Here is a 17973-nt window from a genome sequence, read left to right as displayed (position 1 = left end):
GTGCCTGTTCAAGTCTTTTGCCTTTTTTTTAGTCTATGCCATTCTCTTATTACTAGGTAAGAGTTTTAGAAATATGTTCTAGTGTAAGTCCAATGCCAGATATGTGTATTACAAATACCTTCTGCTTGATGGCTGGCCTTTTTGCCCTTTCACTTAATGCTGTTTTCTAATGATCAGAAGTTCTTTGTGTAATATAATTCACCAGGCTTTGCCTTTTATGGCTAGTCCTATATAAAAACTACTTGGCTGCCCCAAGGTCATTAAGGTATTTCCTTGTATCATTGGTAAGCAGCTTTATTGTTTGCCCATTCACGCTTAGGTCTACTGTCTGCCTGGAGTTGAATTTTGTGGATGTTGTTGATGTGAGGAAGGGGTCAGGATTCATTTCCTTCCCATAGGACTATCCAGGTGATACAACATCATTGATGAAAAGACCATTGTTTTTCCTCTGCTCTTTAGTATCTCCTGTGTTGTAAATCAACTAATTGTATATGTGTAGGTCTACTCCTGGACTCATTTCAGTTCCATCGATTAGTTTGATCCCATTGCACCAATACCACACTGTCTTAATTATTGTAGCTTTATAGTAAGTTTTGATTTTCAATAGTAAAAGTTTCCAGCTTTGTTCTTCTTCATGACTATCTTGAATATTCTTGGCCCTGTGAATTTCCATATAAATTTCAAAGTCATATTGTATATTTCTGCAAAAAAGTACCTGCCAGGAGTTCTTTTGAGATTACATTCCAGTGTTGAATCTTCCAAATTATGAACACAGTATGTCTTTCAGTGACATAAAAGTCTTGTTCATCTTTCATTAGATTCATTCCTAGGTTTTGCTATTATAGATGATATTATGGGTTTTTTGTTTTTTTGCGGTACACGGGCCTCTTACTGTTGTGGCCTCTCCCGTTGCGGAGCACAGGCTCTGGACGCGCAGGCTCAGTGGCCATGGCTCATGGGCCTAGGCCGCTCCGCGGCATGTGGGATCTTCCCAGACCGGGGCACGAACCCGTGTTCCCTGCATCGGCAGGTGGACTCTCAACCACTGCGCCACGAGGGAAGCCCAATATTATGTTTTAAATTTCCTAATTGTTTATGGTTGGTATATAGAAATACAATTAATTTTTGTATATTGTCCTTGATTCAGCAACCTTGCTGATTTCATTTATTAGATCTCTGCCCTTTAAATTCTTTTTAACTATAGAAGTAATGTAAGTTTTTCGTTAAATAAAGAGACAGTAGGGCTTCCTTGGTGGCACAGTGGTTAAGAATCCACCTGCCAATGCAGGGGACATGGCTTCGAGCCCTGGTCCGGGAAGATCCCACACGCCGCGGAGTAGCTAAGCCCGTTTGCCACAACTACTGAGCCTGTGCTCTAGAGCAGGCGAGCCACAGCTACTGAAGCCCACGTGCTCCGCAACAAGAGAAGCCACTGCAATGAGAAGCCCGCACGCACAACAAAGGGTAGCCCCTGCTCTCCACAATCAGAGAAAGCCTGCGGCAGCAATGAAGACCCAATGCAACCAAAAATAATAAATAAATAAAATAAATAAATGTATAAAAATAAATAAATAAAGAGACAGTAATATGAAAGGAAAAAGGAAAAATTTCGTCTCTGTCCAATCCCATTCTTCATGTATGTGCATACTCTCATAGAAAAGAAATAAAAATGGAATCATATTATACCTACTCAGGAGAACCATGAACCGTGATTAAATTTGACATTCAATTTTGAGCTTGTATTTAAGACCACTTCTTTATCCATGATATTCTGGTGCCTGAGGCATGCACTTACCTCATCCTCAGGCACGTCGACCTCAATTTTAACTGGTCTGTAAGAGAGCTTACTTTAATTGAGCCACCAGGTCCTCCAAAGGGAATCTCATTATTTCAGGCAGTTTGTATTTTTAATTTGAACCACCCTAACACACTCCAAATATAGCATGAAGTTTATTTAACTGTTTTCATGTGCTAGGTTGACAGAACCTTTCTTGTAATTGCTTTGTGACATATTTCGTTCACTTAACGATGTATCATGGGGTTCATTCTATGTCTGTACGTGTAGATTGACTTCATTCTTCTTAACCCATTCTGTGTTGTACCCAATAATATGGATATATATAATTGATTTAACTGTCTCTCTATTGGCAGACATTTAATGAGTGTCCAGTTTTTTTGTTGTGGTGGTTTTTTTGTTTTGTTTTGGTTTTGGCCACGCTGAGTGGCTTGTGGGATCTTAGTTCCCTGACCAGGGATCGAATCCAGGGCCCTGGCAGTGAGAGCGCTGAGTCCTAACCTCTGGACCGCCAGGGAATTTCCTATTGGCAGACATGTAGATTGTAACCTGGTTTTTTACTATTCTGAACAGTGCTGTGGTGGACACCCACTTATATCTATACTAGTGTACTTTTCGTTGGTATATATTTTAAATGAATTCCTAGAATTGTGATTGTTGGCTTAAAGGGTATACACATTTCAAAACATTTTTTAAAAAGAAGTCCATTTAATTTTTAGAACATTTTTTAAAGTTCAATACAGTCTTCATATAAATAATTTAAATAATAAATAATTATAATTCTTGTAGATTTTGCCTCCCCTCACAGTTTAAAAGAATGTTGCAGGTATGATCTTTCTTCCCTAGCATAGTTTATGACCAGAAAGTAAATTATGCACTTCTAGAATATTAGTGTAGGTAAGGACCTCAAATCATCTTGTCTGGAATCCTTGTTTTTTTTATTGAAATGTAATTCATACTTAACAGAAAAGTTACCATTTTTGGTAAGTATATAATTCAGTGATTTTTTTTTTCGGTGTATTCTTTATGTTGTACAATCATCACCACTAATTCCAGGACAATTCCATAACCCCCAAAAGAAACTCAGTACCTATTGGCAGTCAGCCCCGATTCCTCCTTCCCCCATTCCCTGGCAATCACTTTCTGTCTCTGTTGATTTGCCTGTTTTGGACATTTCATACACGTGGTATCATACAAGTTAGGTATGCTTTTGTGGCTTGTTACTTTTACTTAACATAATGTCTTCAAGATTCATCCATGTCGTAGCATGAACAGTACCTCATTCCTTTTCATGGCTGAATAATATTCCATTGTATGGTTATACCACATTTTGTTTATTCATTTGTCAGTTGATAAATGGAATATTTGGCTCGTTTCCACTTTTCGGCTGTTATAAATAAGGCTGCATTGAGTATTCGTGCACCAGTTTTTATATGAATGTGTACTTTCAATTCTCTTGAATATATAGCTATGAGTGAAATTTCTGGGTCATATGGTAATTCTATGTTTAACATTTTTGAGGAACTACCAAACGTTTTTCCAAAGCAGCTATACAATTTTACATTTCCACCAGCAATGTATGAGTGTTCCAGTTTCTCCACATCCACACTAGCACTTATTTGTCTTTCATTTTTTAAATAACCATCTTAGTGGGTGCAAAGTGGTGTTTCGTTGTGGTTTTCATTTACCTTTCTCTAATGATTAAAAATATTGAGCATCTTTCCATATGCTTACTGGCCATTTATAATATCTTCTCTGGAGACATGTCTATTCAAGCCCTCTGCCCATTTATTAATTGGGTTGTTCGTCTTTTTAATTGTTGAGTTCTAACAGTTCTTTATATATTGTGGCTCTTTGTACCATTATATGGGTTGTTTTTTCACTTTCTTGAGAGTGCCCTTTAACACACAAATATTAATTTTGATGAAGTCCTATTTATTGACTTTTTCTTTTGTTGTCACATCTGAGAATCTGTTGCCTAATCCAAGGGTACACAGATTTACAGCTGTGTTTCCATCTAAGAGTTTTATGGTTTTAGCCCTTACATGTAGGTCTTTGATCCATTTTGAGTTAATTTTTCTATGTGGTGTGAGGTAGGGGTCCAGCTTCATTCTTTTGCCAGTAGATAACACTGTTGTCTTGGCACCATTTGTTGACAAAACTATTCTTTCTCCATTGAATATTCTTAGCACCCTTGTTAAAAATCAGTTAACCACAGGTGTATGGGTTTATTTTTAGACTCTCATTTCTAGTCTGCTAATCAATATGTCTATTTTTATGCCAATATCATGTCCTAATTACTGTAGCTTTGAAATAAGTTTTAAAATCTGGAAATGTGAGTCCTCCAGCTTTGATCTTTTTCAAGATTGTTTTGGCTATTTGGGGTGCCTTGCATTTCCATATGAATTGTAGGGTCAGCTTGTCACTTGTGTAAAACTGGCAGTTGGAATTTTAACAGGGATTGCATTGAATCTGTAGATCAATTTGGGGAGTGTTGCCATCTTAACAATATGAAGTCTTCCAATCCATGATGTCTCTCCGTTCACTTAGATCTTCTTTAATTTCTTTAAATAGTATGTTATTGTTTTCCACTTAAAAGTTTTGGACTTCTTTGGTTAAATTTATTCCTGAGTATTTTATTCTTCGTGATGTTATTGTACATGGAATTGTTTTCCTAATTTCATTTTCAGATTGTTCATTGTTAATGTGTAGAAATATGGTTGATTTTTTTAAAAACAAATTTATTTGTTTATTTATTTATGGCTGAGTTGGGTCTTTGTTGCTGCGCACGGGCTTCCTCTAGTTGCAGCGAGCAGGGGCTACTCTTCATTGCGGTGCGCGGGCTTCACATTGCAGTGGCTTCTCTTGTTGCAGAGCACGGGCTCTAGGCATGCAGGCTTCAGTAGTTGCGGCACGCAGGCTCAGTAGTTGTGGCTCGCGGGTTCTAGAGCGCAGGCTCAGTAGTTGTGGCACACGGGCTTAGTTGCTCTGCGGCATGTGGGATCTTCCCAGACCAGGGCTCGAACCCATGTCCCCTGCATTGGCAGGCAGATTCTTAACCACTGCACCACCAGAGAAGCCCTACGGTTGATTTTTGAATGTTGATCTTAAATCCTTTAGCTTTGCTGAAGTCATTTAGTAGCTCTAATAATTTTTTGTGGACTCCTTTGGGTTCTCTCTACGTAAGTTTATGTCATCTGCAATTAGAGGTAGTTTTCATTCTTACTCTCCAATCTGAAAGCAGCTTTATTCTTTCCATGCCTGATTGCCCTGGCTAGAACCTCTGTTGAATAGAGTGGCAAGAGCACACATTCTTTTCTTGTTCCTGATCTTAGGCAGAAAGCGTCGTCTTTGCTCACTGAGAATGGTAGATGTAGGGTTTTCATTGATGCCTCCCCTTTATTAGGTTGATGATGTTCCTTCCTATTCCCAGTTTGTTGAGTGTTTTTTTATCATGAAAGGGTATTGAGATTGTCAAACGCTTTTACTGCCCCCTTGATTTTACAAATGAGGTGGCAGGTAACATCTCCCTGTCCTTAGATGGTTGGATACATATGTTACCTTTCTCTCAGACTTTCCATCCTGACTGTGCCCAGCTGACGCTCCCAACTGGGCATGTGACACTGTGGTTGAAGTGCATCTTGTGGTCAGCATCCCAGGGAAGTCACCCTCCTGCCTTTACTCCTCACCCCCTCTCCTGGCGGTGCCAGCCTTGTGAAGCACGGGGGCCATGACCTTCCTGGTCATTTTCTGAGGGATAACAAGGACTGTTGTCTGCTTTCTTTAACGATGCTGTTGCCAGCTGTCCCTGGTTCCCGGAGCACATGCGTGAAAAGACAGCTGCTCCCGTAGCTGCCCCGACCCCATTGTGCACATATAGATACTTCTTTGTAGGGCACAGGCACACAAAGAGCCGTTGATGCCAGCCGATGGCTCCCAGCCCCTCCTCAGCCCTGGACCTGTCTGACCGGTCTGCCTGCCCCCAGCCTGCTGTGTCTTTGGGAATGCGTGCTCTTGGCCTCTGTGGAGCTGACCCGTGGTCATCCCCAGGTACGGCTGCCCCCATGTGGCTTCTCTGTGGAGCAGCTGTTTGTGAAATCGCCTCTCTTGGCCTCCTGCTGGCAGTCGTGTATTGAGTGGATGGCCATACTGATGGGCCCAACTGGGCAGGGGAAGGACTCCCTGGCCTTTCAGTAGCCATAATTAATCCCAGTCAAATAAATTTATTTCTGGTATTAGCTACGTAGAAGTGAATTGTGTGGGAGCCATTGGGTGGCCGAGCAGTCACGTCACCAGCGCGCCCTGTGATGGACCTCACACAGAGACAGCGTCCCATGTGCTCCCCACTCAGGACGCCTTAATAACTGCTTCCAAAGTGTCAATCCTTCTTGTCAGTGTCAGTTGGGAGGCTTATTCTTTGCAATATTTATTTAGCTTCCAAGTCCAGACCAGGAATGTATTTGGAACAGGTGATCCTGCTAAAAGTTAAATCCGAGCACGTCGCTCCTTTGATCTTAGTCTGTATATCCTTTCCTCCTTGGTGCCCCCAAGAAAGTCAGCACTGTTCTGTGGGAGGACATTACTAACTGTATGTGATAATTGTCATCTCTTTTGATGTGGCCTGAAAATGAGAGAAGGATGCCTCTGACGGGTGTTCTTGGACCTTTGCCTCAGTCCTGGGGCTCACGTGTCAGAGCTGCCTTTCCCTGGCAGAGGGCGGTGTTACGAGCCCCACCATCTCTCTCAACCCTGCTGTCTTTGTTTTCCCTTTTTTGTTTTCGTTTTTAACCACATACAAATTTAAATCTTTCTCTGCTGTGATTGCACAGCAGTTTATTTTCCTTTTCTTCCTTTGGTCTATTCAAGAACTTGATTTCACGTCTAGGGGATTCTTCACTCTAAGAAGAAGTGAAGTTCTTAGTGGTATGTGTTTGTTTCCAATCCTAAACTCCCTCCTAAGTCATGTAAGCAGAAAAGTAAAAACTGAGATCTTGTCCCACAGACAAGAAACTGTCCCTTTTTTGTTGGTGGTGTTTTTTTGTCTGTTGTTTTCTGCTTCACCTGCAGCTCATCAGAATGGAGCTGTCTGCCTTTCAGGATGAAGAGGGACAGGGGGTCCTAAAAGGGAACGTCTCAGCTTTTCTTCCCTCCATCAGCTTTGTCTTCTTTTTCTTTCCAGGTTGTGTCCACGCTGCTCATCAACGTAATCCCAGAGGATCACGTCCCACTGAACTTGTCAGGAAAGGCGAAGATTGGCGGGAAGGCCTGGGTGAAGGAGTCTCCTCGGCCCGTTCCCGGCTTTAACCCCGACTCCATGTGCGAGTCCCAGGTATGGCTGCCCAGCTGTATGGGTTGGAGACTTCCGGTCCTGGGTTTAGGCAGCTTGATTTGAAATCGAGACAGAGAAATGGAGACATGTGCACAGAAAGAGGAGTCGTGCCTGAAGGGAAGAAGTTGTACCCAAACTGTGTCGACTTCGGTTTTGGAAAGAGTAAGAGTTGACCATTAGCATTTGACTCTCAGTATAAAACTCATAACCAGCACGGAAAGGCTTCTCTGGCAGAAGGCCTCTGAACTTGACTCAGCAAAGCTTGGAAATGCAGACCCTGTGTTTTCCCCTGAGACCCCTGAGAGGCTGAAGATCATTACACTGCTGTGAGGTTTCACACCTCCCAGCTCTATGCTTAGGAACCAGGCCTTGGGGGCAGCCCCAGGGCAGCCAAACCCGGGGGGCACGGTGCTGCTGTAGGAGAGCGACACACTAAAGATTGCCAAGGCCTCTGTGTGCTCTTGGTGGGGGAGTATCCCCAAGGCCCCAGCTCACAAGTGCTTTGTCACAGGGTCTAACACACATCGCATTTGGAACCCAAGCTGCCCCTCTTCTTTCCCTTCCTAGATTATACACTTAATGTGTGTGGCACCATGCAACTGGAAGTCCTTCCTTGAATTAGCTTCTAATGCTTGAACCCAACTTTATGGAAGTACAAATTCAGGCCTTAAATGATATCCAAAAGGTTGTGTTTTTCTTATTCCCAGGGTACAAGGAAGGGAGTACCTAGGCCAAGGTCACGGTTATGAAGTTTAGACGCTAGGTGTTCTCATTTCCAGTCACAAGGTTTTTGTCAAGGATCCTTGACTTTAAGTCAGTACAGATGGGTGGAAGGAGCACGGGGCATAAGAACACACTGAAATATCTGTGTGTGTGTGTGTGTGTGTGTGTGTGTAGTCTTCTTGGCATCAAGGGCTTGAGGCAGGTTACAATAAGGTTAACAAGACACGAGATGGGGTGGGGTTGGGGGCCTCACACAGGAGGCGTTGCCTCCAACCCAGCGTTGGTGGCCGTCCGTTTGCAGGTGATCATCAGGGAAGGGGAGCTGCTCTGCGGGGTGCTGGACAAGGCGCATTACGGGAGCTCCGCCTACGGCCTGGTCCACTGCTGCTACGAGATCTACGGCGGGGAGACTAGCGGCAAGGTTCTCACCTGCCTGGCCCGCCTCTTCACCGCCTACCTGCAGCTCTACAGAGGCTTCACTTTGGGTGAGTGTGGGCAGGTGGCCCTGGCCCCTCCCCTGGCCAGCACGCACACCAGCATGTCTCCCCGGCTCTCCTGGCAGCCTCCAGGGGAACAGCCGGGCTCCTTCGACAAAGGCATCCTCACTCGGCCACCAGCCACACTTCACAGCCTTGCTCCTTCTCAGTGCTTCCCCCGCCCCCCAACCCCATGTTTCTTCACCTAGCACAGAATGACACCCCCCTGCACCGTCATCTCCATTTCCATTCTGTCCCTTTCTCAACCCCACCCTTTCTGGTTTTCGGTCCCTGAGACCGATGTTTTCACACTCACACTCACCTCCATTCTCTCTTGCAAGTGCCTTCCCAGAATCCTCCAGTGCAGAATCCTCCACCCTCCGTCTAGGGCCCTTCCTGTTGTCAGAGCTGCCTACACCTCCCGATGCAGCAGGTGAGGTTGGAAACACCATGTTGGGGCAGACCTGTCGGGTGATCCTAAGACAGGAAGAGGAACTCTGGTTTCCTCCCTGGAAATGAGAGCCCGCTGTTCAGGAAGTTAGAAAACATGTGTGCAGATGCCTTCTGTGCCCCGAGCTCATTCAGGGCAGCGTGTCTCCAGGTGCGCAGAGCGGAGTCCGAGCCCTCCGGCAGTTTCCTGTGAGGAGTGGGTGACGGCTGCGTGCTGAACCGGAGCCCCAGTGAGCGTGGGAATCGTCCAGCTGACAAGACCAGCAGCGGTGGGACTGAGACCCCGTGTCCGCGTAGACGTGGGGACGGTGGGCCTGCCGCAGCTGGAGTTGGCTCGTCGGCCTGCAGTGGGGCCTGCGTAATTGTATAATTTATATTAATTGTGGACAAGTCAAAATAATGTAGTACAGGTGTGAAAATAATTTAAAATCACCCAGCATTCAGCTGCCAGGGATAACCACCAATGTCGATTTGATGTGTGTCTTTCTAGACTTGCCAAGTGCAGACACATTCAGAAAAAAGGGGATCCTACACGACCTAGTGTTTTGTAATCTGCCCCCCTCCCTCCAGTTGCAGACGTGTTTTATAAATGTCCTCTTGGGTGAGCAAATATAAACCGACATCCTCAGGTCTGTGGCTACAGACTCTTCTACTTGTGTAGATGTACCGTAGCTTACTTAACCAGTTCCTGTTATGAGACATTTAAGCTCTTTCCTGGTTGTCACGATATTGCTGGGATGAACACCCTTGAGCAAATATCTTTCAAAGCGAAAAGTAGAGGAAGATCCCACACCCAGACAGTGACGAGGATCAAACCTAACAAGCAGCTCTGCTCAGCACACGGTACGAGGAGAAACTGGCCAAAGTGCAAAGACCATCAGGTGCCGAGAGACTGGGAGGGCGCAGGGCCAAGCTGGGCGTCGAGCTCGGAGGGCAGGCTAGCCATGCTGCCTTCTAGCCCTCGCAGCCGGAGGCCGCTGGAGGGACAGCAAGGCGGTCTGGAGCTGACCCCGTGGAAGGGCCCACTTTCATGGTTGTGGCTTCCTCGCAGAGGGACAGTTTCTTTCCCCTCCTGCTCACACAAGTTCTTTAGAGGCTCTCAAGCTTCCAGGACTTTGCATGTGGGAGTCCCAGCCACCTTAGCCCCGCTTTGGAACAGTGCAGCCTTTGTCTCCCTTCCCACTCGGACCTTGGCCGAGGGACTTTGGAGTCCAGTAGCTCTCAGATGTAGACAGAAAATAGTTTATTGAAAGAGAAAGTGGGAAGACTTCTTGCCCAAGGTGAGGAATTCCTCAGCCCTTTGAAGCCAGAAGGACAGGCTTAACTGAAGTGACCCAGGCTTTCCTCCTTCCAGTGCAGTGACGGGGACCCTGCGGTGGTGGTCCCTGTCCCCCAGGCTCGAGCATGTCTGTGTGTGTGCCTGCACTCGCGTTCTCACAACCATATAGGCTGGGCCCTACGCAGTGTGACTCCTGGGAGTCAAAACTAGGATGTCCTCTCCCTCCCTCTCTTCTTCCCTCAAACTCAAGTTTTTCACCCAAAACGTCATCTTCACCTCTAGCCCATCCATCCAACATGTTTTTATTGAATGGAGGGAGTATAGCTGGTGGCTAAGAGCACAAGTTTGGGACGTGGGCTTGGATTTACTCTCTGCTACTGGAACTCTGGGCTCAAGTTCGAGCCTTAAGTTTTGTCATGTGTAAAATGGTAAGCCCGTAAGGGATGGTAGCAGTGTCTTAATGGTGATATGAATGTCACCATCATTGTCCAAGTGCTCCCTGCACGCGTGGCACCATGCTCCGTGCCCTGACCTCACCAAGTTCACAGCCTGGTGAGGAGTCAGGCCCGGTAGCATCCAAGCTTGTCTATTTCACTTCACAGGCGTGGAAGACATTTTGGTCAAGCCGAAGGCAGATGTCAGGAGACACAGGATCATTGAAGAGTCCACCCACTGTGGGCCCCGGGTGAGGAGGGCCTGGGTGGCTACTGCCTGCCGCAGAGGGTTGGCTGGGCTCCACACCCTCCTCACTTGGCTGCAGCCTTCGACGTTTTCCTTTTCTCATTCTAGGCTGTCAGGGCTGCGTTAAACCTTCCAGAAGCAGCATCGTGTGATGAGGTCCGAGGGAAGTGGCAGGATGCCCATCTGGGCAAAGACCAGAGGGATTTTAACATGATTGATCTGAAGTTCAAGGAGGAAGTGAATCATTACAGCAATGAAATTAACAAGGTTAGTCCAGCAGTGTGTGCACTTACCGCCACCATTTTGAATGCTGGTTTTTTAAAAAATTACATTTTGATTCTCACTCTGGGCTCTTCGGAGCAATTTGGCTGTTTAATAGCTGACTAGGTGAGACGTGAGGTGGGGCGAGTAGAATTGATCGTTTTGAAAAGCCAAGGGCTTCATTCCCTCACCCCGTTGGGGTCTGGAAAGGTCTTTGATGAATGCTGAGAAAGAAGGCATTGCTCTATTTTTCTTTGTTTCTTTTTTTTTTTTTTGACCACGCACAGCTTGTAGGATCTTAGTTCCCCGACCAGGAATTGAACCCAGGTCCTTGGCAGTGAAAACACCGAGTCCTAACTACTGGACCACCAGGGAATTCCCCACTATTTTTCATTTTAAATGTTTGTATTTTGGGGTAACTGCATTAAAGGGGATGGAAGGAAATCTTTCCCAGGGGCCACTGCAGGGCGGAGGGGCAGAATGAAGGATCCAAACCACCAGTGCTGCTTGTATGGGGGACCCAGGGGTGAAGGCCTGGGTTCGAATCCCGGCTCTGCCGCGGACTTGCTGTGAGATCTCGGGCCTTGTGTGATGTGAGCGGTCTGAGCCAGGTGTCCTCCCCCAGGGGGATGGGGATGGGAAGAGCACCTGCCTCGTGGGCTTGCAGGGAGGATTCAGGAGCTAATCTGCACAGTGCCCTGGGTGAGGTGAGCGCCCTGCCAGTCCTCCAGAGCCCCTTCCTGCGCAGCTGAGAAAGGAGAGGGACGTCCCCGCACAAGCCAGGATGGCAGACCCCGTTCTCTCGCCTTCTCAGCCCAGAGCTGGGGCTCCCAATCCTGCGGCTTGAAGGAGCCGACCTGGCCCTCACCCTACCTCCTGGGCCTTGAGGCCCCACCTGAGGAGGAGGGAGGGAGGCGTGGCCAGTGCCCAACAGAAGTCAGTGTTTGCTCGCAGAGTCCTCTGACTGGCTGTCAGCATCCCCTCAGCTGCCAAGAATGCAGACCTTGTTGGTACAGTTCCGTCCTTGAGAGGTGTTGTTCAGAGGAGCCCTCCAGTACCGTGTGAAAACCAGGCTCAGCTTCTAGGGCTGACTGGGGATGCTGTAGGTGGGGCGTTGTCTCAGAAGCATCTTAGGATTATTTCTTGTTCCTCCATCTCTTCCCATCCACTCTGCCTCTCCTGTGTGGGGCTGGGTCTCTGCAACCCTAGGCAGAAGCTTAGATAGACTCAGAGCTCCCCCCACCTCAGCATCTCCCTGGTCCCCCTGGGGGCTTTGCCAGCATCCGCTGGCCCAGGAGCCAAGGTGAGCCTCCTGCTTGGTACTTGGACAGCATGTTGGGAAACGTGAATGTGACACAGACATTGGTCATCATTGGTACTGTCCAGGGCCAGGCCATGCTCTGCTGGACAGGTTCCCAAGGGCACCACCTTAGGTTTTATTTTTTACCAGCTGCTTTTCAGAATCATGAACTGGAGATGCTGGCCCCTCTGCATCTCCTTTCCGGCTTCCTGGCAGAGGTGTCAAGAGAACGCAGCACCCTGGGCCATCCTTTTTTTTTTTTTTTTTTCTTTTTTTTAGTTTTCACTGGAGTATAGTTGATTTAAAATGTTGTATAAGTTTCTGCTTTACTGGGCCATCCTTTAGACTTCTCTCTAGGGCTTCTAGCCAAAGGGTTGCTGCCAGATGAGACTTCTTGCCTCGCGTGGGCTCTGGCGCCTCTCTAGATAAATAGTCTGTGTTGGCTCCTGCATCCTGGATTTACCTTCTGAACCTGGGATTCCCAAGAGGGTGAGTCATGACCAGTGCGTGTGTTCCATCTGCAGGCATGCATGCCTTTCGGCCTGCACAGACCGTTCCCAGAGAACAACTTGCATATGATGGTGCAGTCTGGAGCCAAAGGTTCAACTGTGAATACCATGCAGGTATGAGCCACGGCGGGTGCTGGCTGGTTTGCAGAAGGGTGGGATAGTTGCAGGAGGCACTTTTCAGATTTGTTTCTATTTTTAAAAGGATCCACATTCCGTACAAAATGGGGCAAGTACTGAAAAATACAAAAGTATGTGGAAATCAGTGCAGGTGCTAACCACTGTTAAGTGTTGTAGACAGATACTGACACAAGTATCCAGATACTGACGTGTACCAAACAGATACCTGTTGTAAACTTACATACTGTATGATTATACATAGTCACATTATATATAAACATGGTGTGTGTGTATTTATAATCTTAGCTGAGATCCTGAAATGTTGCACGGTCTGCTTTTTTCATTTAGTGTTACATTGTAGGCATTGTCCTAGAAGTTTCTTAACCTTTAGTTTTTGGCTCATTATGGAGGAGCAATTACTGCAGTGCTATCACAGCATTTTCACAAATTTTAGCAACTTTTAAAAAATATCTTGATGACCTTGAGAGGGTCTCAAGGACCATCTCATTATCTGGTGAGTAGAGAGCAATAGGAATGGGCTTAAAAGGCTGGAGGCCATCGGGAAGCCCTTTTGACTAAATAAAATCCAGACCCGCTGCTCTTCTCCCCCCAAGAACATTAATGCAGTTTTATTCTCTTTTGACCTGAGACTGTTAAAGATCACAGTAAACTGTTTTTTCTGCTATAGTCTCAGTTTCCCTGTGAGGACCTGAGGGTCCTGTCCAAGTATAACACGTGATGCTTCTGAAACGCGGCTGCTTTTACAAACACCGTCCATTTCAACTGAGTCCAAATGCGAAAATTGCCGTCATGGAAAGGAAGACATAGTTATCTTCCTGAAAGGTCAGCTTTCTGGGCTCGTTTAGCAATCTAGGTTGGCCTTCAGGAACTTGGATCCCATGCAGTTTTTCTGGAAGAGCAGGCCCCCTCATCCCCTGCTGGGACAGAGCATCATTTAACGAGCATGTGGGTCTTCAGTTGCCTTTGGGTTTCATTTCTCCCAGATCTCGTGCCTGCTGGGCCAGATCGAACTGGAAGGCCGGAGACCCCCGCTGATGGCATCTGGCAAGTCACTGCCCTGCTTCGAGCCGTATGAGTTCACCCCCAGGGCTGGCGGCTTCGTCACTGGCAGATTCCTCACCGGCATCAAGCCTGCTGTACGTAGTTTGGTTTTTCCTTTGGGCTGTTCTCCTCATCTCTTAAGCTCAACAGTAAGAGGCCTGTGACCTTCACCAGCAGCTTTAAGCAGAGACAGCTAAGTAATAAGTGCCATGCTATCCCTGCTTACCCACTAGACCCTGGGGCCTGCAAGGACCAAGAGGACGCAGCCATGTCGTGTTTACCATCATAATGCCAGAGCCCAGCACGGTGCCTAGTGCATCGTGGGTGCTCGGGAGGGATTGCTGATGGGTGGGAAGATGAGTAAGACCAATCCCAGCTCTGCCTCTTCCTGCTCTGCGCCCTTTCTCCCCGGTTCTTCCCTGCATCTGAGGGCAGCTGGGGACGGCGAGGCCCCTCACCAGGGTGCTCTCTGTGGCCAAAAGGAGCATCACAGAGACTTATTTCACAAAGCTTCCCTAAGAGAACCTCCCCTGGCTCCTCCTTGACCTTGGGAAAATTGACCAGCGGTAGCAAATGTCTAGTTTTTCCTCAGTCAGCAACAAAACTCTCCCTTAAGAGAAAGGTTTTCTCCTCACACTTGGCAGAAATGGCTTTTCGACTGTTAGTACCTTCTGTTCCCTGGTCTAGTGCGTCTCTGCAAGGACGCCTCTTGTGGTCAGACAGCTAAGTCCAGGTTGTGATGCTCCCAGGGCTCCTCCCTCAGTCCCACACGGACTCTCCAGTGGTCATCTGTGGCCCCTGGCGAAGGGTGGTGGAGAGCTGTCGTAGACCAGAGAGTTCTGAACTCTGGTTGCGACCCCTTAGTGCATCATGAAATGATTGACTTCATGGAATGAAACAGAGTCGGTTGGTAAAGAAAGCATCAGAGTGAGGGATGGGGTCATTTCATAGAGTTTTAGCTCGAGTCGTGTTATCTTTTATCGGCTCGTGTGTGTGTGTGTGTAGGTACGTGTTTGCTGCTTACTGTTATAAACCCATTTCTTGTGGAATTTTGGAAAACACTACATGATGAGGCGGCAGTGCCATTTCTGTTTGGAAGATGGGGTGCGTGTGGGGTGTGGGACATGGCACTGAGGACGGACTCCTGGGCATGGGAGCTGGCACTTCTGTTCCATTTGTCCCTCTGTGCTTGGGCAGAATAAGACAGAGGCAACCCCAGGGGAGGGCAGGGGTCCCTGCGGCCGTGGGAGACGTCAGAGCTGCCAGGGGCACTGGCTTGAGCCACCCTTTAGGAAGGGTCCTCACTGCCACCCCTCACTGCCTCACTGCCACCCCTGGGACCTGGGTCCCTGCTTCTCCCACAGGAGTTCTTCTTCCACTGCATGGCCGGGCGAGAGGGTCTGGTGGACACGGCTGTGAAGACCAGCCGCTCTGGCTACCTCCAAAGGTAAACAGCACCTGCTCTGCCACCTTTAGGTGGCATCAGCGTTGCAGGTCCGTTCACCTCTGTCATTTTTTTCACATTTTCATTGACAATTCACTTAAGATCCCTTTGGATGAAAAAACTTCTAGAAAAAAATGTCCATGGGTGGCCCAAGACAGAAAATAGCCGATATCCTTCCCCTCCTAGAGGATCGGTAAAGTGTGAGCTCAGAGGTTTATAGGAAGGGCCCGTGCGTCAGCGTGTGTGCCTTTCCCTGGGGGAAAGGTCCTGGGTGGTGATGCACTGGTCCCCCCCGCCCCCGCCCCCGCCCCGGGAGGGCTCTGTGGTTGGGCCAGAGAGGATTCCAGGCCCCTTGGGTCCGGCACTCGGAGCCAGGCCGGTCTCAGTTTTAAGCTTCAACCTCCCACCTGCCCAAACAGGCCAGTCAGAGGAGCTACGTGTTCCCTTTCCTCCCAGAGAGGAGGTTAAACAAGCAGGTCTGGGCTGGTGCGCCCTGAGTTCTTGCATCCGGTGTGGATTACAGGGCCAGATCCACCTGTGAGCAGGGGTTACGCCCCACCTCCATCCTCTTAAATCATTCAAGGATACCTGTGGAGTGTAGAAAAAGCTAGGAATCGAGTGATGACGTGAGTCTGGGGGTGGGGGATCTGTGTCGGGGGCCATCTGAATGCAGGGCAGGGAAGAGGAGGGTGTTGGGGATCCGGGCTGGCATGAAGAGCGGCAGCCACTGGGGCAAAGGGCACAGCTGTCCGCAGGACCCCTCTGCCGGTGGAGGGTCACGGCAGAAAGGGCAAGTGCCTTCCTTCAGACAGGAGGGGCCGTAGGTTGGAAGGCTGCCTCTTGTGGGTGGCGATGGAAAGGGAGAATCCGACGCGGCGAAGACGTGGGGCAACCGGCTGAAATGAACAAGACGCAGGAGGCGTCAGGCCTGAGTGGCAACACAGTGGCACGGTGGACAGAAAGCAAGACGCTGCAGAGGGGAGAGAGAAAGTTGTGGCTGGCGTGAGGGGGCAGTGGCAGGATAAGCAAGGGGACACGTTCCAGGGAGGGAGCCTGAAGCTCGGGAGAGGCCTGGAGATGCAGCCTCCGGGGCCGTGGCTGGTGCTGAGAGCTGCAGCCCTGTGAGGTGCCTGGTACCTCAGCATCTTCAGCAAAGGGGACCTGGATGCTCAGCTCCAGCCTTGCCAGGCCCTGGGCTGGGTGCCGAGAAGATAGTGCCGAGCTCTGCCCTTGGCGCTCAGGGGACCAGTGGCTCCTAGGAGACCCCCTCTGAATGTGGCAGGAGGAGAAACCAAGGCAGGGTGGCCAGAGAAGTAAGCTAAGGCCAGCACCAGGGCCGCAGAGGCGGGCAGGCTGAGGGCGGCAGCTGACCGCTGGGAGCACTGAGGAAAAAAGGCACCGGGTTAGGGCTGCCACGTCAGCATTTAGTTCCTAAGGTCCCCTTTGTCCCTGACAGTCTCTGGACTAATGGCGTGAGAGAAGCATTGGATGGGGAGACAACCCCGCTGCTTTGCCTGCCTCCTGGGTCTAAGGACACTGGTCCCTGGGGAGCCCTGCCATGCCAGGGAGCGACGGAGCAGGCAGTGGTCCCAGCAGCTGGGGCTGGAGCTGGGAGTCGGGGTCGAGCGGGGCAGCCAACCTCCTCAGGACACGTGGCTGCAGCCCCTGGCCGCGAGGTGCTGTAGCTCAGAGCCTGGGGCACGGGAGCCAGCCTGTCCTGGGGGCTTGCCTGGCTGCAGGACAGCAGTCCCCTTTTCTGCCTTCCATCCGCTCCATCAGAGGCTGCCCTGGGAGGTGGCAAGCCCGGTGGGCGCTGAGCCAGTCAGTGGTCCCTGTACAGGTGCGTCATCAAGCACCTGGAGGGGCTGGTCGTCCAGTATGACCTGACAGTCCGCGACAGCGACGGCAGCGTGGTGCAGTTCCTGTATGGAGAGGACGGCCTGGACATCCCCAAGACACAGTTCCTGCAGCCCAAGCAGTTCCCCTTCCTCGCCAGCAACTGTGAGGTACTGTGCCGGTTCCCCGCGCCTGTGGGTCTTGGGGCGGGGGCCGTGCGGTGGGCCTCCCGCCCTGAGCCTTGCCACTCAGAGTGGCCGCTGAAAACTAGAGTGGGAAGAGTTCAAAAGCACCAGGCGATGCCTTGGAACGCCTGACCTTGTCAGAGCCCCTCCCTCTGTGTGCTTCATCCCGTGAGATGGCAGAGAGGCACGCATACATCTAGAAAAACTGCACCATGTGGGGCATTTGCCTTGTGCCGGGCCCTAAACTAGAGCGCACCATGGCTGCTGTCTCCCTTCCTCCTCCCTGCAGCCTGGGGACGCAGGTGGCCCTCTGCCCATTTTACAGCCAAGGTAGCTGAGTGTCAGGGTTTCAGTGATGAGCTGGTGAGTGGCAGGGCTTGTGTCTGCACCCAGGCCCTCTGACACACAAGCCCGCGGTTTTCATGCCACACCTTACTGCCCCAAGAGCGATCGTCACCGTTAGCTCACCCTGTTTTACAGATTGGGAAACTGAAACTGACATGGCCTGTCCAAGGTCATGAAGCAG

The 17973-nt window shown here is 49.2% G+C and overlaps 1 protein-coding gene across 1 annotated transcript in view; it reads left to right on the top strand.

Moving 5' to 3' along the window:
* The window catches only part of POLR1A (RNA polymerase I subunit A), a 75738-nt gene that overhangs the window by 41518 nt on the left and 16247 nt on the right, over positions 1-17973 (top strand). The window contains 8 exon segments of the mRNA XM_032653025.1: positions 6975-7124; positions 8149-8332; positions 10655-10737; positions 10842-11000; positions 12819-12917; positions 13925-14077; positions 15347-15429; positions 17267-17432. Of these exon segments, the coding sequence (XP_032508916.1) occupies positions 6975-7124; positions 8149-8332; positions 10655-10737; positions 10842-11000; positions 12819-12917; positions 13925-14077; positions 15347-15429; positions 17267-17432 (1077 nt within the window).

This window comes from Phocoena sinus, chromosome 13 (assembly GCF_008692025.1).
Source record: "Phocoena sinus isolate mPhoSin1 chromosome 13, mPhoSin1.pri, whole genome shotgun sequence".
Taxonomy (NCBI): domain Eukaryota; kingdom Metazoa; phylum Chordata; class Mammalia; order Artiodactyla; family Phocoenidae; genus Phocoena; species Phocoena sinus.
Note: the sequence above shows the minus strand (reverse complement) of the source record. Positions and strands in the feature narration are given on the sequence as shown.